The sequence below is a fragment of the Eulemur rufifrons genome, chromosome 6 (genome assembly GCF_041146395.1).
Source record: "Eulemur rufifrons isolate Redbay chromosome 6, OSU_ERuf_1, whole genome shotgun sequence".
NCBI classification, from domain to species: domain Eukaryota; kingdom Metazoa; phylum Chordata; class Mammalia; order Primates; family Lemuridae; genus Eulemur; species Eulemur rufifrons.
The window spans coordinates 58,533,347-58,558,646 of NC_090988.1; the positions used below are offsets into that span (position 1 = coordinate 58,533,347).

Consider the following 25,300-nt stretch of genomic DNA (forward strand, 5'->3'; position numbering starts at 1 on the left):
CTTTTTACTTTCCTCATCTAGCATTTATTGGCTATTGATTTTTTTTTAATGCACAACTTTCAGTGGAAGGATATTGATTTTGATGAGTAATAAAAGAAATACAAATTGCAAAGAAGTAAAAATTAGAATTTTTGTGTGTATACACATATATGCCTGTAAAAAATTGGCACAAATACACATGTGCTCCTATATGTGTACACACACACTCTCTTTGAATAGCAGGGAAGAATCTCAAGCTTTAGGGGAGGGAGGGTCCCAGAGAAAGAAAGAAGCTTACCCAACGCCACACAATGATACATAGTTCATGAAAAGCTTCCCACCACCCCCCCCCAACCAAACCTGACTCACTAATTTGCAAAATATAGAAAATGACACTGGACGGCTACATGTTTGGAGTTAGAGTGTGTCTAGAAGGGAGAGGGAGTTCTCAGCAAGGTTTGGAGGCTGGAGGTCTCACTGTGCGTCTGTGCCTTTGCTTCCCTGCACTTTGGCTGTGGCTCTTCCCAGTCAACTCCAATTTGGACTGGTAGGAGCCAGAAAGTGCTGAGCACACATCAGAGTGTGGGTCATTAGGCAGTTTCCTGGCTCCTAACAGCCACTGACTTGTTTGTGGATTGCTATCCATGATTCCCTCCATCATGCATTTTCAGAAGGCAAACTGGCAATCAAGTAGTAATTGTTTCCTTCTGTGCTTCTGTGTGGATTTCTCATTCCCAAGACTGCCTGGCAAGGAGGGAGTTGGCTCTGAGAAGAGTAAAGGGACCTGGAATTAGACATCAGGCCTGCAGTGTGGTGCGTGTGGCAGCCCTACAGCTCACATTTTCCAGTAGAGTCCTGATTTCAAATATTTTATCCTAATGGCCTTATAAATAATCCAGGTGCCCTAGAAATTCCACCATCTAAAGCTTATTTTCTGAAGTGATTCTTACTGCTGAAAAAGACACAGAAATCCTTTGTTAGACTGTGTCACCCCAGTTTTGATTTGAAAAATATATCACTGTACTTATGGAAAGACTTTTTTTGTTGTAGTTGTTAAATGATGGGGTTTAGAAAGGTGAAAATGATCCTATTTGGGGCATATCAAATTAGAAATAGGTGACCCAATATCCCAGACCTCTGAGGAAATGTAAGCACTCATTCTCTTTAGATATTTTTTTATTTTATTTTATTTATTTATTTATTTTTTTTGAGACAGAGTCTCACTTTGTTGCCCGGGCTAGAGTGAGTGCCATGGAGTCAGCCTAGCTCACAGCAACCTCAAACTCCTGGGCTCAAGCGATCCTCCTGCCTCAGCCTCCCGAGTAGCTGGGACTACAGGCATGCGCCACCATGCCCGGCTAATTTTTTCTATATATATTTTAGTTGTCCATATAATTTCTTTCTATTTTTAGTAGAGATGGGGTCTTGCTCTTGCTCAGGCTGGTCTCGAACTCCTGACCTTGAGCGATCCACCCGCCTCGGCCTCCCAGAGTGCTAGGATTACAGGCGTGAGCCACCGCGCCCGGCCTCTCTTTAGATACTAATATTTATTCAAGTATGTATGTGGGCATTCAGTCAGATTCCTCTTCAACATCTACTGGGTGGAGGCATGATACCAGGAACTCAGCTAAATATGACCTGAATTCTGCTTTCAGAGACTTCCCCTCCCATAATGGGAGATGAAGTATGGATACATATAATAATACAAGTTTTAAAACATAGGTATGTTGGGGAGTATAGAGATCTCCCAATTGGGAAGATCCAGAAAGATTCCAATTCACTAAACTCTCACCAAAATGAGTGTAGTAATTGTTATCTATTGATGTCTGATAAACTAACCCAAATATAGTCACTTAAAACAACCACCACCATTTATTGCTTTATAATTCCATGATTTGGGCAATGTTCTGCAGGGATGGCTCAGCCTTGTCCCTTGTGGTGTCAGCTGGGGTGGCTCACTGGATCCAAGGTGACTTCCTTCACACATCTGTCACCACAGCTGGGAGGGCTGGAGCAACTGGGACTGTCCTTCCAGCAGGGTAACTGGGCTTTGTTACATGGTCATTAGGGTCGAGGAGAGGAAGAGTAGAAGCTGTCAGACCTCTTAAGGCCCAGGCCCAGAACTGGCACAGAGTCACTACCACTGGATTCTGTTGATCAGAGCAAGTCACCAGCCCAGCTCAGAGTCAAGATCCCCCCTTTGATGAGAGGACTGGGATGCACATACACAAATGGGAGGAATCTTTGGTGGCCATTCGTTCAATTTACTATATTAACTGAAAATAAATCTATTACTCTGAAAGCTGAAGAATGGGATCTCATTGTCTTAACTAGCATGTTTTGGTCACTGGGAAGGGCTGGCCATATTTTCCCAGTTGTCTATGTGTGTGAGCTTCATATGTCAATTTCAGTGGGTACAGTCACTCACCTCTGACATACCTCTTCTACCTTGCCCAGCCCAGGATTAGATAAAGAGGATTTCTGCAAGGTTTACATTGAGAGTAATTCTGCTGAGGCCCAGATGGCCTTCCTTCTTATTTAAAGACAGGGTCTCACAGTGTTGTTCAGGCTGAAGAGCAGTGGCTATTCACAAGTGCAATCATTGTGCACTACAACCTTGAACTCTTTGGCTCAAACAATCCTCCTGCCTCAGTTTCCCAAGCAGCTGGAACTACAGTGCACACCACCACAGCCAGTTCATTCCAGGCTACTTATCTGTCCCTTTCACTTCTACTTTGCTCTCCTCCACGACCTTTACTCATTACCAGTGGCAACCATTCTTACCGAGGTTCCTGCCCCTCTCTCTCATTCCAGGCACTAAAACAGGTGCAGATATTAGTGATGGTACTTGTGAGCCTGGACTGGCTTCCCCGGCCTCCTACGTGAACCCCTTCCCAGTGCTTCATCTCGTCGAGGACTTGAGGCTGGCCCTGGAGATGCTGGAGCTTCCTCAGGAGAGAGCAGCCCTCCTGAGCCAGATCCCTGGCCCAACAGCTGCCTACATAAAGGAGTGGTTTGAGGAGAGCTTGGTGAGTAGGCCCCCGGCCTGACTGGGGAACCACTGGGGAACATGGTTACACAGCCCATGGAATGCCACCACTAACTGGGGCTGTTGACTCATCTGTAACCTTCCAGCCTTTTCTGCTTCCCAGCCAGCTTTGACCAACCCCTGCTGGGTGGTCCATCTTTAGTTATACACCCTGCCTTCTTGTGGTCCACGGTCACTGTCTTCTGAGGAGAGGAAACCCAGGGCCAGAGAAGGGCAGGCATCAAAGATTGCACATACCTCCCCCAACCCCCAGGATGACATGTGCGCTTATGGAGTATACTCCCTGGCTGGAGTCTCTACCCTCGGCTGGATCCCACTACCCATTGTTTCTTACCACGAACTAAAACCTGGTTACCACATTCATTTCTTTACTTCTGCCCCTACTCTTGGCCCTAAAACTACTTCCTGTCCCTAGAGTGCATTGCAGATTTCCTAACTCTTCTCCTATTTTCTTGAGATCAGGCCCACAGACCTGACCCACTAGTCTCTAGGGGAAGCTGGTGGGTAAATGATGCTACAGCTTCCCTGTGGAGACCAGCAGGTTAACTTTAAGAGACTAGTAATATGTAGGAATGGCCCACTGGGGAGGTGATCTGGAATTCGACCATTCTAGGGCTGGAGGAAAGGACAGTGGGAAGCCAGGGGAAGTGTGTAATTACCTAAGCTGAGTTTGAGCGTGCAGAATGGGATGCAGTATTCTAAAACTAGAGTCCTGCAGACCTGATTCAAAATTGCAAGTAGGCACAGATGTGGGAGGGCAGGAACAGGAGCATTAAATTGGGAAGGAAGGCTTGATGTTGTAGACCAAAGACCAAAGAGATTGGGATACCCTGTCCAAAGGCCAAGTCACTTGTGATTAGATGGGCTGTTTCCCGAATGTCCCAGCTTACTGTCTGTTCAGGAGGCCTCTGTCAATACAGTCTCATCCCCAGGCCATCCTCTGAACACTGAACAATTTTTCATTATGTTCATTATATGTGTTATTCAATATTTTCATTGCATAGGCTGTCTGCCTGGTGTGTGTAATATACTTATACCAGTGTGGTAGGCAGAATAATGTCTCCCCAAAGATGTCTATATACTAATCACAGAATCTGTGAATATGTGGCCTTCTGTGTAAGGGCAAAGGGCAAGATTGCAGATGAAATTAAGGTTGCAAATCAGCTGACCATAAAGTAGGGAGAGTAGCCTGGATTATCCAGGTGGGCCCCGTGTCACAAGGGTCCTTATAAGAGCCTTCTCCACTGTTCCCTGAACGCTTTCATTAGACAGTAGAGCCTTATTTCATTTGCTCCCTGTCAGCTCTGGTCAGGATCTTGCCGTCACATACCATGAGATTCACTGAAGTGTCTTCTGGAACAAAGGCACAGTCTGCCTGTAGGACAGAAAATAGCCGGTTTTTATTCCTCCCTGTACCGTTTATGATGCCTATGGATGTTCCTTAGTCATCTTGTATGGATGTACCTCAATTTATGAGACCATTTCTCTAATTTTTGATATTTAGATTATTTTTAATCTTTCTGTAATATATGGCATTGCTGCAGTGAATATCTTTGTCCAGAAACATTTGTCCTTATCTCTGGATGTGTCTTAAAAGTAGAATTACTGAGTTCACATAGGGTTACCAGATAAAATATAGGATGCCCAGTTAAATTTGATTTTAGATGAGCAGTGGATAGTTTTTAATAAGTATACCCATGCAGTTTACTAAATCTGACAACTCTAATCCAAAGGTATTAATGTCTGTAAGCCTTCTGACACATTTTTCCAAATCACTTTTCAGAAAGATTTTTACCCATATATAGGGAGGCAGGGTTTGAGGTGAGTCTATCATACTGCATCCTGATCAGTAATCATTTAAGATTAAAAAATAGCTTTACTGATTTCTTAGGAGAGAATATTTTCCTGTCACTTTTGCATTTTGCATTTCTTAATGCTAAAATTTTTTTTATTAGTTTATTAGTATTTATTCTGTATGGTCTCTAAACTTTTGATTTCATACCTTATCTAGAAAAAAAATTCATCCCCCATATATACATACTCACATGTGCAATATTTTTCTTATATATATTTGAGTTATTAAAAAATACCCCCCAAATAGAAGATTTTTAAAGAATAGATTAAAAAAAATAGCTCTAATATTTTTTTTTTCCTCACACACCCCACCGATCACCGTAAGCCCCTTGGGTGGGTGTAATCCCACCCCAGTCTATTCATATTCTATGCTCTTATTTCTATTAGGGTTTTAGTGCTTTTCTTATCTATTTGAATGACCTTTTATTAGCCTTTGCTTTATTTGTAGCATCTATTTTCCTTACTTTGTTATTTAATGATTATAGTGCCTTTTGAGGCATAGATTTTAAAAGATTGTAATTAACTCTATCAGTCTTTCCTGTTTTGGTTTCTTGTTTTCCTTTTGGCTCTAGAAAGGCTTTTCCCAGCCTCAAATCAAGTAACTATTCACCTGTGTCTTTCTCCAGTAGGTGTATGGTTTGGTTTTTATCTTATAGTTAACTCTAATTCACCAATAATATTTTTTAGTGTGTGGTATCAAAAATGGATTTAACTTTTAAAATAATTTTTGGAAATTTATTAAAACTATTTTTGATCAAAGGCAGTTGACATGGTTGTTGGTTTTTGTAAGATGCATTGCAGAAAACAGCTTGCATTCAGATTCGCAGATCTGTTTGAGGATTATTTACAATAGTTTGGGGAATGTCTGCCTTTGGAGGGAAGATTTCCCTAAAAGTTATTGCGTTCATAAATCTTTTAGAGTAATTATGGCCATCAGCAACCTATGAATAGTGTACTTTTAGGGGGTCAGAAGTTCATATAAACATTCCAAGATGTGAGGGCTGGATGTTAAGGTTCTGATTCTGGACAGAGAGCGCTTATCTGTATTTTAGGTCTTGCAGACCCAAGGACATTTCACAGTCTGTCTATACACACATTCCACACTAGGTCTTAATCTGTATGGAAATAGAATTCAGAGCAGTGAACAAGCTCACCGGGTGTTTTAGATTGGTACTTTTAGTTAGAACTTGCTACTCAACTTTGGTCAATGGCCCAGCAGCTTTGGTATCCCCTGGTAGCTTGTGAAAAATGTAGAATATGGGCCCCCACCCCACAGCTGCTGAACTATCTCCAGGTGACTGATATGTATATTCAAGTTTAAGAAACGTTGCTTTAAACCATAGAGACTCACTTGAATTATTTTTAAGAAATCACATGTGGATTAGGATTGGAATTGGAACTGCTGAGGCAGTTTGAAGGGTTAGGCAGGACGGCCCAGTGCGTTCTCCCTCGTGATGTCTGTGCAGCCCTTGCAGGTTTGCTCCATTCTCTGCAGGCACACTGGCGATGGCGTGTCCCTCAGAGTTACTGCTCTGTCATAACACTGGCCTGACGTGGCCCATCTCTGCCTCATGACATCTCTATCAGTTGGGATACTTTCTCCAGGAAAGTGGTGTAAACAGTAAGGAGGTTTAGATACCACTAACAAGATGTCCAGAGAATGGACAGTCTCAGGGATAAATCAGCGGCTCTGGGTGACCTCAAGGGCTCTGGCTCTTGTCATCTTTCTGTCCCACCATCCTCAAGGGGTTGGTTTTTCCTCAGGCCTGTCCCCTAACAGTTGCAAGATGGTGACTGGGGCTCTAAGCAATGTCCACATACAGACACAACTATACACCTGTGTCCAGAGGTAGGGAACAGTTATAGTGTGTCCTTTTTCTTTTTAATCAGGTGAGAAAATCTTTCTCTGAAACCCTCCAGCAGATTTTCTATTTGGTCTCCCTGAAAAGGGTTTGTTCACATGTGCATACCCTGGCTGCAGTTGAGGCTGGGAAGGCAAGTACTGGCGCTTCCATTCACCACAGGGGGAGGTGGCCTCTGTCAGAAAGGAAAGGTGATGGGGCAGGGGCGGGGGAGGAGAATGATCCTCAGGAGGGCAGTTCCGAGTGACTGCCACAAACATCCATGAGGTTTGAGTTTACTCTTCTCATTGACTGACAATTTTTTTCCACATTTTCTCCCTGTTGTTTTTTTTTTTTTTATCTTAAAAAACTCAAATTCCTAAAGGAAAGGTTCTGATTGGCTGGCTCATAATTTTTGAGCTAAGTCCTCCAGGCCCATGAAGAAATGCTAAGTGCAAAAGAAATAGGAATTGAAAACTTAATTTAAGCACAGTTATGGAGTAGCTGTCCTTGGATCAGGCATCCACCGAAGGACAGTCAGCTGTGGCCAAAGGGGAAGGACTGTGCGGTAGGAAATGGGGACTTGTGCAGTTGCTGTTCATCAGGGACTCCCTGATCTCCCGGATCTCCCACGCCGTAACATCTGTAATCCACAAGAAAAGTGGGCTGCAGAAGAGGCACAGTGGAGGATATAGAGGAGTGGTTGGTCGTTAGAATAGAACAAATGGCAGAGTAGTCTTGGGCCCTCCCTCATGTTTTAAATGGAGAGGGAGCTCCTGTGCTAGAGCATCGTAGAAGGCAGCTGTGTTTCTTTAGAGTGGGGCTACTTCCCCTCTGCTGGGTCCTGGCAGAGCTGAGACACAGCTGGACCAGCATGGTCAGCAGCAGTAGGAGGGCTGTTGGCCAGGATTCTCTGCCCAGAGATGGGGATAAACTGGCCAGACTCATCCTAAAGACCGAGTGGCGCAGACCTGCTTTGGATTCAGTGGTGCTGGGTTGTGAGTGAGTTTCCAGGGCTCTGAGGCCTGAACCGGTGTCCTGTCCCTTGGCAGTAAGTACAAAGAGGAGAGGTGGGCTCCAGGCTCCAAAAGGCATGCATGAGGCTTTCTGAGCTAGGGATACCCACTGGGGCCTCAGTGAGGCAAGGAAGGAAAGGTCTGGATTCCCTTTGTCTAGGGGCAGTATCTGCATCTGAATTCCCAGCCTAGCCTATGTACTCTGGGCATGTCTTTTTTTTTTTTTTTGGAGACAGAGTCTTGCTCCATTGTCCCAGGTAGAGTACAATGGCATCATCATAGCTCACTGCAACCTCAAACTCCTGGGCTCAAGTGATCCTCCTGCCTCAGCCTCCCGAGTAGCTGGGACTATAGGTGTGCACCACCACACCTGGCTAATTTTTCTATTTTTAGTAGACACAGGGTCTTAATCTTGCTCAGGCTGGTCTCAAACTCCTGGGCTCAAGCAATCCTCCTGCCTTGGGGCTCAGAGTTCTAGGATTACAGGGTGAGCCATGAGCCCAGCTTGAGGGTGTCTTTGGAAGAGGGGTACATGGAGTAGGCATGGCCACCCAGCAGAAGCCCAGACTTTCCTTTGCAAGGTTGCAGGTATCCTGAGCAGTGTGCGTGGGCAGGTGGAGGCAAACTGAACCAGGGTGGGGCACTATGGGAGGTAGGATGGAGTTAAAATGCCAGGGCTTTACCCTGGCACTGTCACTCACTTGTATGTGGCTTTGGATGAACCTCTTCTTTGTCGGGACTCAGTTTCCCAACTGGAAATGACAGCTGAGTTTGACAGCGTTTGCATGTCTGGCCAAGCATCCATCCAATCCTGCAGTTTGTCTTAAGGGCTATATTGAGTGGCCTCTTTGTAAGCACCAGCCTTTGCCTCTCTTGGTTTCCAAAGTGGAGACAGGATACAAACCTCTCTATGTGTGGCTGCCCCTATATCAGAGCTTCACTGAGGCCCACACACCAGAGTAGTGAAGAGGCAAACCTGTTGACCATATTGAGCAGCCGGAGGAATTGTCCTCCTGAATGGGCAGCCTCTGCTGGGCCCAGCCGGGCTGGGGAGCGAGGCCCCATCCAGGGTGTGTGTTCACCTCTGCGAGCCCACCAGTCAGTTCAGGTGCCCTCAGTTACCTTTTTAACTAGCCTCTCAAGAAACAAAGAGAACCCAGACCCAGGCGTGGGGCACAGCCACCCCCGTCCTCGGCTCCAAAGTACCTTGTCACAGATGGTGGCTTCTTCAGCTCCCAGCTCCTCAAACAAAGCCGGTGCGTTCCTGCCAGATTCCACTTGCAATCTTTCCTTCTGGCCAAGTGGCAAATCTGTTTACCATATTGAAAAGCCAGAGGAGTTGCGAAAAAGGTGGGGAGAAAAGCTGTTTTATGAATTATAAAATGTGAATTTGAGTTTCTCTTGCTGTGTGATTCATTTCTATAATATATCTCCCTTCTCTACCCAGGGCAGGGAACAAAAGACAGATCTGGATATATGAATGTTGAGCATTTTAATTCTGAAAAGTTACAAACAGGAATTTTATAGGAAAACCTTTTCCTCTGGATCTGAAAAGAGAGAAGGGAAAATTGTCTTATTAAAAAAAGTAGAGCCTATGTGAGCCGGTTTACAGCATGCGTTTCTTACCTTCCCCTGTGATAGGGGTGGTCGCTGAGAGGGGAGTAGGTGTCAGGATTTTCTTTCCTGGGCTCAGCTCCCAAGGGACTCTTGTCCTGGACGAGGCCATAGGGGTGGCACCAGCAGTTCTTTGTTCCTCTGCAGTGCTGGAAGAAGCCACTAGGTGGGAGTCAGGGACAAATTCTGGGAAGTGTATGATCCCAAGGAATAAGGTACATTGTGGGCTTTCTATGAGAAAATAGCTTTTTTTTCTTTTTGAGATTAGAAAGATGACGTAAGCACTTCTCATTAGTGAAGCTGCTAGACAGTGCACCTGGGTCAGCTGGCAAAGCTTTCTCTCCCGTTTTCCTTGGAAACCAGTGGACAAAGGGCAGGCAGGGGAGGGCTCCACTCTTTGGGGTTGGGGAGAAGAGACAGGGAGGGCTCTAACCCACTTGGGCGCATAAACTTGACCTTCCATTGTGGATGGTGAGAAAACCTCTCCAAACTCCTTGACTGCAGTGGCTCTTGCTGGGGTGCTAGTGGATGGCCCTCTCCGTCCCAGGAGGCATTTCCTGACTCACAGGGTCTGCCAGGCCCTGCCCCCAGGAAGCTTCTTGTCCTTTGGTGGATTTTGAAGGCCTTTTTCCTAACACTGTACCCCAGATTAGAGGCTTTCAGACCCTGCAAATTTAGCAGTTTTAGTTTTCCTGTAGTTTGATCCCCCCCCCCCCCAAAAGTAATTTTACCCTACTGAATTCTAGTGATCTGGTTCCTTTCAGACCTGACCTAGAGAGACTATTTCAGCCCCTAAGAACCAATGTTTATAAATGACCAAGAATGTGCAAACACTGGTGAAAGAGCAAATAAATCCTTCCCCACTAAATTTCCTGCTTCAGGCCCAGGGGACATGGTGGGCGATGTTGCCAGGTTAGCGTAACTTGAGGTCTGAGCATGTAGACACCCACTTACCCTCCACCCACAAAGACCTGCCAGAGCCACACCACCGAGAGCCTTCTGCCCTTTCAGACACTCACTAGTGGGCAGGCTCCGGGGAATGCATGTTCCCAGGCCAACTGGTTCAGTCCCCTGGGCTTCAAGGAACTTCTGAAAGTGGTTTTCTGATCTCTTGCTACTCCTCGGACCTACAGTATGAGCATCACCTGGGGGCTTGCTGGCACTGCTGTGGCCTGTGTTTGGCCCACTGCCTATTTCTTATGCCCCATCAGCTAAGAAGGATTTGTTACATTTTTCAGTGATTGAGGGGGCAAAAAATCACAAGACTATTTTATGATGTGAAATGATATAAAATTCAAATTTTGGTGTCCATAAATAAAGTTTTACTGGAACACAGCCACACCTTGGTTTAGGTGTTGGCTGTGGCCCCTTTCACATACTACTAGAGCTGAGTATGACAGAGACTGCATGGCCCACCGAGCCTAAGGTATTTACCATTTGGACCTTCACAGGAAAAGTCTGCTGACCCTTGTCCTGACCCACTTTGGTGGCGGGTTCTCCGTGCTTGCTCGCTATGGGGACTTGGGCTGCAGTGGCCAGGAGGGTGCTTTGTGGTCAGGACTTCCTCTCCTGGGCTCTTCCCTCTCCCCCTGCCCTTCTCATTGGTGGCAGGCCCACTGTGCAACACCTCTGTTGAGGGACACAGCTCGTATCTGACTTTCAAGGTGGTGTCCTGGCAGCTGCCACCCATGGCCCGGAGGCCAAGGCTCAGGGCTAGCAGAGCCCTGGATGTGGGCGGTAGGTCAGCAGAACAGCACATGACCCACGAGACTCCTGCCAGTCCAGTCCTGCCCAGTGATAAGATGCTGCTGATTCCTGGAAGGCAGCTGCAGTCGGAGAACTCTCCCTCCCCCTTCAGCCATTCCCACAAGTACCTGGAATTCCAGCCAGGTAGGTGACAATCCCGGGGTTCTCTTAGAGATACCCCAGGTTGGGGGCGGGGACAAGCTACAGTGAGGTCCCCCATCCAAACCTGACCGCCCTGGCCTCTTAGCTGTGTTTCTACACCAGAAGGCCCAGGCTCAGTCTCCCGCCCCTTGCCCTCCACTGACTGCCTCACGTTCCAGGCGGAGATGGGCCTGGCTGTGGGCGAGCAAAGTGCTTCTGGGAAGGCCCTGGGGGCTGTCAGGGTCACTGTGACGCCCCCTGTTTGTGTACCCTTTGTGGTTCCTGAGGCCTCTGTCTTCAGAGATGGGTCCCTGAGACTCTGCCTCACAGGAGCAGTGTGATGGAAGCAGGAAGCCCAGGCTCCCATCCCCAGTAATAAGGGCAGCTAAGCCTTTGGGAGCAACTGCTTGGGCCAGATACAGCCAGGCTTCTAACCTTTTGGGAGTCTTGGGCCATTTCGATCATCTGAGAAAACTGTTTTAGAGAAAGAGATTTATGCATACAAGTAGCACTTTGTATATATTTTATGAACATATTCCGGGGCTTATGTGATTCCCTGAAGCCCATCTGTGGACCACTGTGAGGCCGTCCTGGCCAGGGCAGCCTGGGGTGGTGCAGCCATGGGTTTGCTCCCAGGCCAATAGGGAGCCGGCACTGGGCCCACTGCCCCTGGGGGAGTAGGAGTGAGGAGAGGCGCCGTGGCTTCCCAACCCCTGGAATCTTACACATCTCCCCCTTTCCCTCCTGCCAGCCACACACAGATGCCTTGCTCCTAGATCTTTTTGGAGTATTAATTTGTGGATTTTTTAGTTGAATTACAATATACGTAAGATGTATTTTGGTGGTTTTTGCTTTTTTTTTTTAAAAAAAAAAAGCTGAGGTAAGAATTGCTACTTGAAGATGCCATGAAAATATGTCAAGAATTTAGCTGCAGTTTGTCCAGATTCCTCTCTCCCTCCCTCTTCTCCCATCCCTTTCTCTCCGCCCTCTCCTCACCCCACACATACCCCTCTTTCTTCATCACAAGTGAGTTGAGCTAATACATGTCCTTTCCTCTTTAACCCGGGGAGACAGTCCTTTAAGTCTCTCTTTTATACAGGTAGAATTTTAGTCTTCTTTTGCTGGTCTTACCATGTGAGCCTCATTTTTTTCCTCTGAAGAATGTTTAAGTTCCTGCTGTGTACCAAGAATTGTGCTAGACATGTAAGTTGGAGAAGTGAGCCAGAAATCAGACGCACCCCCTACAGTCCGGTGCAGAAGGCAGATGTGTGGACAGTCAGCCCACGACGGGGCAACTGGTGAAGCAGCGGGGGTGGGTGCTCAGCAGGGGTGGAGGAGGGGTGCCTGGGCCAGGCTTCACGGCAGCTGGGAGTCAGGAAGGAGGATGAGAAGCAGCCCTGGTGGACACCCCATCCCCTTTTCCCTCCTCTCTCGTGCCAGAGCATAAAGAAGGGCCTGAGCTCCTCCAGGGAGAGCAGGGGTTTCTCCCATCCTGCAGGTGCTGGGTCTCTGCCTGCCTCTCCCTGCCAGCCCCCAAATCAGCCCCTCTGCCTCTTCTTCCCTGAGGCCCAGATACACCTTTATTACATACCATGTGGTAATTCTTTATTTACCCAGGGCAGGAAGTCGGTTTCATTTGCCTTGGATGCTAGGCAAATGGGTATTGACTAAATGAATTTCTTCATTTGACTTTCCCAGGCTTTTAGACAGAAAAGAAAACAACCTACTACCCCTGCCACCTTAGCGATGTTCTTCATTGCCACATCCCGTGGCAGTCTGGGTGGGTCCCAGGCCGTGCTCTGAAGCTGGGCCAAAGGTGAGGAGGAAGGGGCTAGAGCTCAGAGCCTGGGCCCTGCTTTTCCTTTCTGGCCTCTATACGGGTGTGTCTCTAGGAATTTACCCCTCCCCTCATGCCAGCTGCTGGCCGGAGCCCTCCTCCCCGCCGCCTCTGTGATCTCTGTGGGCTGGGCCAGCCTGCTGGACGGTGCTGCAGGCATTTTTTCTGCCCCGTGTTTCTCGGGCCCTGCTTCTGGCTGTGGTGACTGTGGATGCCGAGGGGCACGCTGACACCCAGCACAGCCTGCTCTGCAGGCTGGGAGTTCCAGGAAATCCCCAGGGGACCCCCAAGGGCACCAGGAAGGCCCAGCCACTGAAAGATGGGCGTCTGCAAGTCCCTTACCCCAGCTGAGCTCAGGGCCCTTGCATGTAACCACAGCTCCCGCCGCACCCACATCAAAGGTCACTTTCATGATCAGTCATAGCCAAAGGCCGCACATTAAGGGCTGGGTGAGGGAGAAAAGCTGCTTTTAAAATGGGAGTAAGAGGAGGAGCTGGGGGTGGCATCTGGGGAGTGCTGGAGGGGCCACCCTGGAAAGCCAGCATGTGACCCGCCCTCCCTGTCAGTAGGAGAACAGACGCAGCTCCCCATCTGGCCAGCTCTCCAAGGCTCCTGCCTACCCAGGGCTGCTCCCTAAGTCTCATGGAAATGCACACGAAGGGCCTCACCCTCTCCACCTCCTTGGTTTGTAAAGCAGGTAGTCCAGAGCCCAGAGCCGGGGCGGGCAGCCAGGAAGGCAGGCCCCGGACTTGACGGAGGCAGCAGCCTTCCCCAGCCCCCTGCACAGAATGTGGCCCCAGGGAGCCCCGGGTGGGGACTGACCACAGCCCAGGGCCAGACTCCCCTGAGGCTGCAGCAGTTGGTCTCTCTGGCTGACAGTGCCACCGGCGCCAAGGACAGCAAACACCCTGCACGGAGCCCGGCACGCAGCAGGGCCGAGGACTCGGACTGGAGCTCGTTCTGAATCTGTTCTTTTTTGGAAACAACAAGCTTTCCTCAGGGCACAGCCTGTCGCTCCTCTGGAAAAGGGGTAGGCGTGGGCTTCGGGGTGGGGGTCAGGCTGTGTGTGGGAACCAGCAAGCTCCTCCAAGAGCAGCACTTATTTTTAGTCTTCTCCCCAGTCCCAAATAAACTGAGAGCAGCTGGGAGCCCTGGGTAAATGCAGAGTGAAGCAGAGACAGGAAATCGGGGCTCTCGGTAATGAGTTCCAGCCACACCAGAAGGGGGAAGCCAGACGAGGAATTTTCTTCAGGACTGTTTCCCTCTGGCAGTCTCTGGTATTATCCCTGGGAAGATCGTTCCCGTGTGTGCGCGCGTGTGTGTTGTGTTTACAACTCCTGTCCAAGTCTCTTTCCACCTACCTTTCTGTTAGGTTTGAGCGCTCCGCAGGGCTCTGCATCCCAGTCCCGGGGTGTGTGTGGCTGTATGTCTGTGGGGGCGGTGGGGGAGGACCCTGGCGCGGCACAGTCTGGTCCGAGTCCTTGTGTATCTGAAACTGTCTAGGGAAAGGCTGAAGGACAAGGACGCGGGCCAGGGAAGTGGGGAAACTTGAACACAGCCTGGCGTTCCGAGGGGGGAGGGGGCAGAGGCAAGGAAGAGGAGAGAACTTGGTCTCCAGCCAGAAAAAGGGCTTTTTCCACCGAGGAATCTAACTGCTGACATGGGTGCCCAGCATGGATGGGGACATTGATGTTTACAAGCATTTCTCGTGGCTGAAGAGGGTAAGTGGCTGGCTGCTTTGTCTGGGTCTCCATGGAGATGAGTGGAGGGGAGACACTTTGGGGTGTTTGCGGGGGGAGTGTGTTAGGGGGAGGTATTGTCCGGCAAAGCCCTGTTGTGGCCAAGTTCTACATGAGAATCTAATTATAGACACCAGGGGCGAAAACAGTCAGCTGTCTTTGTTTCTCCGCTGACATTCTGGTGAATGAGCCTCTGTAAAGAAAGGCAAGAATGGAGTGAGGAAAGTTGGTTATTTTTTAACTTTGGCACTTAAACAGTCAGAGGCTGCAAACACCGTGAGCAAAAGAAAAAAATGTGTCCATCGGTACGAGGACACAGAGAGGAAGCTGCTGCCTTTTTAAATGCACTGAATTCGGAAGTTGTTTAACTCATTCTCAGCTGTAATGTTAGCCGGTGTGAAGGGTACGTGTGCTGCCAGCCAAGTGAGCTGCTGCGTTTCCGGAGGGTGGCTCTCGGAGCTCTCCTCTGAATGCTCTGAGGCTGAGGGTTTGGGCTGCAAGTTGTTCATGCCATTTCTGTAGGGGATGAGTGTGAGCAAGGGATGAATGAACATTGGGGGCTGGAGTGGCATCGTACTCATAGAATTCCGACTGTCTCCTCCTTTGTGGCTGCCTTTAAATTGGCTGAGATAGATATGCATTTATTTTCACACTGAGGGATTTTATGCTGAGTGTTTTTGGAGACAGGAAGGACAAAAGCAGCTGACAGATAAGAGATTTGACTTTGTAACTGCAGAAGTACAGGAGGGCCAGAAAGTGTCTGGCTCGGAAGGAGCATGCCAGGTCCCAGGACCCCAGCTCCCAAACACTGGCTGGCAGGCCTTTGTGTGTGCCCTCTGCGGCGCTCCTTCAGCAACTGTTTGCTGAGTTTTGGGTACAGGGTGTACAGTGAGCAAAGTAAAACCAGCCTCTTGTGGACCTTCCACCTAATGCTGGAGATGGAGGTTAAACAGTGCCTGGAAATAAACCTCAGATTGCAAACTGCTAAGTGCAGTGAGAAGGAACAACAGAAGGCACAGGACGGCTATGATGATTGAGGAGGAGGGGTCAGGGAGCCCTCTGCGAGGAATTACACTTCAGTGAAACCCGAAAGTGCAGTAGGAGTGAGTCAGGTGAAAAACAGGGTGAAGAACATTCCAGGCGAAGGGGATGGTATGTGCAAAGGTTCGAAAGCAAGAGGGAGTCTAGGCAAGTGGGAAGATGGAGAAAGGTGGTGTGGCCAAGCCCTGTGGTGGTGGGCAGGGCAGGCAGGTGCCGGCTCACGCAGGACAGCGAAGGCCGCAGAGAAGGGTTGTGGGTGATGTGGTCTGTGTGCCGGGGGACTTGGAGCAGGGGCGCGGCACGGGATATACTGGGGGCCCAATTTGTATTTTAAGAAAATAACTCTAGCTGTGATGTGGTCTATGGTATGCAGTGTTGGGAAAAGTGAGGCAGCTGAACACAATTATAGGGCAGGAGGGCTTCGTGGGATCAGCCAGTACAAGCCCCTCATTTAGCAAAGCCCAAGAGAGGCGAAGAGCCTCCTGGTTATTAGTGTCATAGCTATTTGTGGTGCAGCCTGGTCATGAACCCTGTTCTCTATCTCCCAGTCCAGTCCTCTTTCTTCATCTCCTCTGCCAAATATGTAGAAAATTATTGGTTTAGAATCCAGCAGAAATCCTGTCTGTGCTCAGCCCCTGGGGCATCTCAGCCTCCAGAGAGCCTGCTGAGATGACCAGACATTTTGGCATGGGTTGGAATCATCTTAAGTAAAAAGCCTCAGTGGGGAGATGCTGCAGGAAAACAGGTAAGAAGTGCAGTTCCCATCACTTAGTCTTTATTTCTCCATATCTAAAATGAAGCTCTTAACTAAGAGGTCCTTACAGCCAACATGTGCTTGGAATTACCGGAGCCATGTCCCAGCCCCTGGGGCCGATGTTGTAACTCTGCACCTTGTGCAAGAGAAGCTCTGTGTGTGGAGGAACTAATTCTGCACATGATGCAATGTAAGGAGGCCCCTTCTGTCCTGAGACACAGGGGTGTGAGCTCTGGCCATGGGGGATAGTTAGAAGTTTGTGTAGGGAAGCTCTGAGCAAGGAAACTTCAGAATCCCCCAGGATGACTCGTAGCTAAACAGATATTTTTCTTCTACCTTTTAAAGAACATAAAAAAAAGCAAAACATGAAGTGCTGGACATGTTATAGGTAATGTGATCAGAGTGTTTTCCCTATTCTTTACCCTGAACAGTACTGCCAGCTTGTTTTAATCTCCTTGAAAACAATCCCTTTCATCCTATGACCCTGATCATGAGTCCTAGTCTTTTATATCTACCTGATGAGCTCCTGAGCATACTCCCTCCCTTTTCAGAGCTTTTCCCCCAGATGTGCTCCTTCTCATTCCCACCCACTCTTTCTGACTCCATCAAGCCTCCCCCCGCCCCACCCCTACCCCGAGAATCCTTTGCTGACCCCAGCCCGCCTCTCCCCAGCACTTCTCATCTGCATGGCTCACTCACCCCTTCTCACGTGCTAAGCTGAGGTAGCTTTGGAGAGCAGGTTTCTCTGAGCCCGTGTTTTTGAAGGTGAAAATGCTGTCTCCTTCATTCTCCCATACAAGGGGTTGGGGGCGGGGGTGGATTCTAGAAGAAGAGGTGCCTGGGTGAGGTGTGACCTGACTCACAGGGTAGGAGCCCTTGTCCTTTGCACTAGTCCAAGAGGGTAATGCCTCAGGGTGGAGGGGAGACACCTGTGTTCAGGGAGGCACAGAGCTGGGTGAGAAATATTTGCTCAGAAGAAAAACATTGCTCTGGGGCCTTTGATGGATGGGATAGTGTGTACTGTTATAGTTAAGGACATGGAGTTTGGAGTGAGGCCTGGATTAAAATCCTGGCTTTGCCGTGTTTACTAGCTATATGATCCTAGGTAGGTTATCTCAAAAGCTTGGATTCCTCCATGTATAAAATAAGGAAGATAATAGTACCTGCCACTTATAGATTTTACCTGAGGATCAAGTAAGAAAATACATATAGGATGGTTTTTACATAGTACCATGCATGTAAGTCAACGTTCAATACCATGTTTGCTGTTAACTACTATTGGTTATTACCAGGAAGGGGAAAATTGAAAGAGGAACAGGTGGCACCAGGTTCTCTTTGAGCAGTGCAATTCAGCCCATTCAGTTCTTCAGCTCTAGGCCCCTTCCTGCATTCCAGATGGAGGTCTCAAACTGCACATGCTACAGGCCTAAAAGAGGCAGCTGCAACCCAGCCTGCGTAGATAACCAGAGGCCCCATTGGCTGTTGGCTTCAGCCAGCTTGGCTGTGGTTGCTGAGTAAAGGCTGTCCAGGAAGCCAATGCTCTTGCTCCTTCTAACAGATGAAGCAGAGACAAGGCAATCTCCTGTCACAAGTGTCTAGACGGACCTCAGCCAGGGGTGGGGAAACTGTGGCCTTCTAATTTCAAGACTGTTCTTTTTTTTAAGCACCAAAGGAGGCAAGAAAAGCTTCCTCTTTCTCTGCTGCACCCCTTTTAATAAAAGTATTTGTTCTGTAAAATATGGATTCAGTCAAAGGCTGCATTTGAGGACCTAGAAGGTCACGTGTTGGTTCCTGGCTCACAAACAGCTCACACCTGTCCTGCATTGAGATCAGTGGCTCCAACCCACACAACCATGAAAGCTCTCTAAAAATAGCTTCGAGCAGGGTCTGTGGGACCTACCCACTGCCCTCTGAGCAGGAGTTCATTTTCCCAGGAACAGTAGTCCCAGCACTGTCAGCATCTTCACACCCCTCCCTGGCTTCCAGCACTCTCAGTGTTTAAGCCAAATTCCAACCCAAAGTCACAAAGAAAATGGAATCACCATGGATTCCTCATGCAATTGGCTTGTGTTCTGCAGTAGAATGTGGAATGAACTCAAGCTGCTAATGTGAGACTTTATCCTATGTCATCTGGTGCTCAAATGGGTGATCTAGTAGCCTGGCCACTTGGGCCAGAAGGGCAGCAAATACAGACACACAGGTGTCCTAGCTCCAGACGCTGACTTGCCTTGCTTTCATGTTGGGCTGCATTGAAAGTTGGAGAAGTAGCAGCAGCTTCTGTGAAAGCTGCTTCTACAGGTTAAGAGCATGAATCCTGGATCTAGACTCCTTGGGTTCATATCTCATCTCTGTGTAACCTTGGGTAATTTATTTAACCTTCCTGGGATTCAGTTGACTGTAAAATATGGATAAATAATATATGTAAAGTGCTTAGAAAGCACGTCATAAGTGTTGGTTATAGGGATGATGACATCAATCACAACTGACAACTTCTGGTTACTCCAGAGCCAGGCAGCCAACCTTGAGTCCGAGCAGAGAGGGTTTTCAAGCCCAGTGGAAGGGCAAGAGTGTGGTTGCTCAAGGGTGCCAGCTGTCCACAATTTCCTATGGGTACCTCTAGCCGATGTACCCAAGGTGCCTGCCCATGATGTTCCCCAGTACAACTGAGGAGCTAGAATTATGCCATCTCTGACCCCTAGCACCTGTGACTCCTGTCTGCCAGTTCCTTGAAGAGAGGCCTTTGGGCCTCTTTTACACAGTGGGATTTAATAAAGTGGCATCGTACCAGGGTCATGTGCCAAATAGCTTGCAGGTACTCCAAAGCAGCACAGCCATTGGCAGTTTCGTGGGCTTGGGGATCCTTTGACTCATCCCTGCATTCCTTTCTCTCCCATCCTTTCACACTTTCCATCTGTCTCCAACCTTATACTCCCCTCTCAACTGATGTCACTGTCTACTTCATTGATAAAAAGAAAAACAAATAAACCTGGATGTATCTCTCATCTTCTCTCCCCTTCACCACAAAGTGTAACCGTTTACAGATGTCATTTTTCAACTTCCTTGTGTTTCACTGGCCAACAGTCCCTTCTCTTGGCCAAGGCTATCACAGTATCCTGTCCTCTTGACCTGATCCTGTCGCAGCTCCTCTTGTTCCTCTGATTGTTTCTTCCCTCAATTCCTCCCTGCCTACCTGTCCTTTGCCCTCGGTGGAAAATGCTTCTCTTCAGTACTTAGGGAAAAAGTAAATCAAAACTATCATTGACCCTGTGCTTACCTCTTCGTGCTGCCTTACAACTTACCTTCCTTTCACTATTAGGATTCTTGAAAGAGCAGGCTAAAAACTCACCATCTCTACTTTTCTTGTTCACTCCCAGACCTACTGCGCACTGGCTTTGTTCCTGTGGTCAGCTTTAAAATTCCTGTAATGTTATTCTTGCCGCCTCTAGTGCCCAAGCAACCTTCCTAGCCATTTTCCCCTGAATTCATTCCCATTTATGAATCTTGTAGAGTTAATGACAATCTTGTGACCAAAGGAGCAGCTCACTTTGGCCCTCATCTAATTCTGTATTCTCCAGCTATGGCTCTTTCACGCCTATTTGATTGTTGGCTCCTCATGTGGAAGGTCTAGGCAGTCCAAGAGGCACCAGGCAGTTAGCTCTATTGCCTCCAGGCGAGCTAAAACAGCCACAGCGCCCACTCCACCCCAGCTCCAGCACCCAATGTTGCCGCTCTGTCTCTGAAGGTGTTTTCAGTAATAATGAGTCAGTGCGTCTATTGGAGTTGGCAAGATGAGGAAAGTCTTCAAAGAGTCTGCTCTTTTTACTCTCCTTCTGACTTTAATATCATCCCTTCACAGATACCAGCACACTTGCAAGTACTACTACTGCAGCCCAGTGCCAAAACCTCCTTTTGTACCCAACCACCTGATAGAGAATTTAGCAGTGACCAAGTTTAGCCAAGGCTATAATTTTGGGAAAAGATCTTGGTAAATGAAATGCATTTCTCTCCAAATCTACTTCCCCAGGAAGATCAGTTAGGAGTCTCACGCTAACTCCTTGGTTGGAGAGCTTATGGATAGTCCATCTTCAAGGTATCTGTTGTTTGCTGTGTTAGTTCTGGAAGACCAGGATGTCTGAAGGATGGCTATTGTCATGGCTTCATGAATAGCATGTCTGTATTGGGAAGACTATTTCCAAAGGTGCTGTTCTCCCATTCTAGGGGCATTCCTTTAGCCTTCAGACTCAATCATCCAAATGGTGCCCCTCCTATAAAGCCTCTTCCCTCTTTTGAAGGTAAAATTTATCCTTCCCTCCCCCATGCCCCTGCTGTTGGTGTACGTACTATATCCTGCTGTAAAGGTTGATTTTTTTTTTTTTCCTTTCTGTCCTCCTTCCCTGTAAGACTACATAGCTTTTTGATGGCAAGGACTGAATCATTGCTTAAAACAGAGTGGCACCTAATAGGTATTCAGGAATATTCGAGTCATTGAATAAACACATGAATGGAGTGTGATGACATGAACATGGGTCAACCAAGAAGCTATTTAATTACTACTTATGAACTCTGCTTTGGTCTTCCTTATAGGTGGACATTTAGATCATTGGATGATAACCCCACCAGCAGCACTTAGCCTCTCCTCATACGTAATTGAAACCAAGAGGAGGTGGGCACAAGGGTCAAAGTCAGGATAGGATCTCTCTTGTTGGACTCCTGGCAGCTAAGGACCTAATTGCGCTCTATTCACAGTGCATTTGGGAGAAACTTCTTTAACTCTGTGCCAAAGACGGTAGATTGGCTTGACTGTTCTTTGCCTAGAAAAAGTGGAACTGGTCCTGGAAACAGTTGGGTTTATAACAACTGCCAGAAAGCCCCAAGATTCCTTTTAACCAAAACAATCTAGAGGAAGTTTACCTATTTATAAGCATCTTTCTATACTCACACTGCTTGGTTCCCTTGGTGATGAGTCACCCGAGTCATGTAAGAGGAATTAACTGTAGCTTCTGTGATCTACATATTTTTATTTATTTTGGACCTCTTATTTTTAAAGTCTGTATAATTTCCAAGTTTTGAAAAGGTTTGCATGTGAGTGATGTTTCTGAGCTTGTGATACAGTCTTAGTGATTTTGGCATCTCCCCTGCAGCCCCGTATCTGGCAGCCGGGGCTACTTGCTATGGGTTTTCTGGATTTTGATAAGATCCTCTTGACCAGGCAGCCTGGAAAAACTACACATTTTGTTTTGTTTTGTTTTGTTTTCTTATTGTGCTAAAAACACGTGTTATCTCAGTGGCTAAAGAAGGAAGAACCATTCCAAGACTTATCCAGGGCCAAGGCTTACCCAGTGTATTGTGTTCAAAATCCCAGCATATTTACAGGCAAAGAGCCATCATGTCATTTCACATGCTCTGACCAGGTGGAACAGTGTATACACTGTGGCCAGGATCCTGAATAGTTTATTAGAAGCACTGAGGGGAAACGTGACTCTACCTGGCCAGACAACAAACCTTGATATCAGAAAAGGAAGGCCGATGTGTTCCGAGGACCCCAAGGCAGGAGCTCTTAGAAGCAACCGTTTGCTCTGAAAACCAACATGATGGCTGGAGTTGTCATGCTGGGGAGCTGTCTTAGGATTTTCCCACACTCCTTACTTGCATACCAAATGACACTCCCCTTGTGACCTCCCTTGCCCCATTTGACTGCTCTGGAACCAACTCTGTCCCCATGTTTAGTGACGTGTAGTGCCAGCAGGAGGTCAGTTGGGGAATGCTACAGAACTGCCCTCACCCAGCATCTCTGAGAGTACACCAGAGCATGTGTAAAGGGGTGCACTCCTGGCAGATGCCAGCCAGGCCATAAAGGAGTCTTGCTCCCAAGGATTCTGCTGACACCAGCCATGGCATCAAGCACTCAGCCCCCATCTGGAACTCTGTAGAGAGCCCGACATGACTATCCCTGGGCCAAGCTGCAGCGGAGGGTCCAGGCTAGGAGTGAGCAAGCCCCGTGGGTCTGACCAGCCACTGCGGACACAGGGTGACGTATTTAGGAGGCTGCTGAGGGTTGATCTGGCTGGTAAAGCTCACGTTTAACCTAAACTTGACCTAACTTCTAGATTGGAACAGAAACAGGAATTCAAGTATTTATGATTAGTCATTACCAGCTGTTGAAATTCTCAATGTACTCATTATAAATGTGTATGTAACACATAGTACTTATAGTACTTAGTAAAGTGCTTGTAAAGAGGAAAAAATTGTGGCCATAAAGATATGACTCAAAATGTGAGCACCTTTTAAGGGATGATGGAAAGTGAACACACCTTTCGTTATGTGGATCAAAGGCACGGTCCCAGGGCTATTAGCTGACAGTGGGTTCTGTGTTGTCACGTAGGCCTTTTCTCCCTTTCCAGCCCGAAAGTATTTTGGATATTGCTCCCTTGGTTGTTTGCACAGATTTTTATAGCTATTTCTTAGGTGTCCTGATCAGAAATATTGCCTCTCTTGTTCTCTTGCAGAAAAGGAGTGAGTCAATTAAAACTTTGAGTAGAAGGGATGAGCTGTTTGTACCTGAACTTTGGTCTTTTAGCTTAAAGAAAGCCATTTAAATGATTTCCATATTCCTGAGATCATTCAAAAGCTGTTTATATTACACAGAGTATCCTGTTATAAAGAGCATCCTGTACTTTCATTCCCACGTTTTAAGATATATTGACCTAACTGACTGTCTCTGTTGCTCTGCGAGATGTAGCTTTTCCTATTGAAAGGCTGGGAAGCCTAAGACGAAGTGATCTGCCTGAGATCACGCATGGTTAGCCATAGCCCTGGCCTCCTACTTGTTCCTGGTTTGTGCTCTTTCTGCAGAAAAGGCTGTGCTCTGGGGAGGAAGACCCTGTAGGATTTCTGTAAATGAATATGGAAGCTCCCAGCAAAGTCCCCAGGGATTCCTGCCTTGAAGTCTGCCTGGGCAAAGGGTGGGGAACAGAGAACCTGGAGCTCTCAGCCTCCCAGCTCCCAGACCTGGCATTAGTACAGCTGTGTGTGATGTCTGATTCTTCCAGCTTCTTAAACGGTTGTGAGATAAATTTATGTTCTTATTTACCTTTCCTTTATTCATTTTCCCTTGCACTCTTATATCTTTTAGACTTTAGCTCCTATTTATTTCTTGTTTTGTTTGAACTTAGTTTTTCTTTTTTTTTTTTTTTTCTTTTGAGACAGAGTCTCACTCTGTCGCCCGGGCTGTTGGAGTACAGTGGCGTCATTGTAGCTTACTTTAACATCAAACTCCTGGGCTCAAGTTATCCTCTTGCCTCAGCTTCCCGAGTAGCTGGGACTACAGGCGTGTGCCACAAGGCCTGGCTAATTTTTCTACTTTTAGTAGAGATGGGATCTCGCTCTTGCTCAGGCTGGTCTTGAACTCCTGAGCTCAAGCAATCTTCCCACCTCGGCCTCCCAGAATGTTAGGGTTAACAGGCAGGAGCTACCACACCTAACAAACTTATTTTTCCTTATCCCACATCCTGCAACCCCCACCCTCCCAGCCCCCAGTTGATGCCTGTTGCATCTTGTGTTCATTCCCTGTCTTAACCGTCTTGCTCTACAGGGGAGATAAGAATGGAGGCAAACAGGCGAAGGACAGAAAGCCATCCATTCCACACACAGACACTGGGTGCCTTTTGATCCTGGCACATCCCACACAGACTCGCCTTGTGTCACAAAGTAGATTCTCCAGTGATTCTCAGCCCTCAGTGATAATCCTGGTTTTAACTGTAGTTGACTTAGAACTGACAACCCTGTCTTAAAAATTGCCAGTTTAAGCAAATCAAGCAACAGTAGGCAGAATTCCTTTGTAATTCAGTTCTGCATCCAAATAGCAGGAATTCTTTCCTTTAAGTCTGTTTCCAAAGGAGTAAATTTCAGTCACTTGATCACCCTTTGAGACAAATGCATTAGCCAGGACTTTTGGTTGCAAATAACAGAAACTCAATTTGAACTAGGCCAAGAGGGGACCAACAGAAAGGGCCTGGTTATAGCTCCGTCTTTAGACAGCATGAACTGGGGATGAGAATGCCACCAGTCTCTTTCTTGGCTGTGGTTTGCTTTTCTGTGCATGTTGGCTTCATAGCTGACTCCTGCTGCAAACGAGCTTTTTCCACATGGAGGGGGACATGGTCACTGACCACTTCAGAACCAGAACCTTCGAGCATCACTACCACCATGCTCTGTTCCCAAGTTTAAAAATTCCGAGGAAGGATTCCAGTGAGCCAAGGTTGGATTGGGTGGCTGGGAGCTGAGGATATCTCTAGGAAGATGGCAGCTCTCGCTTGTGCCTCATGGTTACAGTAAGCATGATGATCCCAGCCTACTCTGGATGGACTAACAATAGCTTCCATTAAAGCAGGGTTCTGAAGAATTCTCTGCCGGGATTCATACATGTCTTCTGGATTCCTTTCCCTTAGCCAGAGAACAAGGAGGAAATCTACTAATCTGGGATTTCTCCACAATTCATGATAAGGTTTCTTTCTTGGGCCTTAAATATCCCCTCGTAATCTGATCCCTAATTAAAATGCAGTGTTCCCCAAGATGTGGAAACCTTTAATTCTGGAGTCTGCCAGTATCTAGGTGTCTGTACATAAGGAACTTATTAAGAGTAAACTCTTTGCTTACTGACCCAGGGGAGCGATGGGAGAGGTAGGGACAG

General features: G+C 47.5%; 1 protein-coding gene across 1 annotated transcript in view; it reads left to right on the top strand.

The window, feature by feature from the left end:
* The window catches only part of PPFIBP2 (PPFIA binding protein 2), a 134,089-nt gene that overhangs the window by 43,512 nt on the left and 65,277 nt on the right, over positions 1 to 25,300 (top strand). The window contains exon 3 of the mRNA XM_069471128.1: positions 2,794 to 3,008. Coding sequence (XP_069327229.1) covers positions 2,794 to 3,008 — 215 coding nt within the window. The remainder of the gene's footprint in view (positions 1 to 2,793; positions 3,009 to 25,300) is intronic.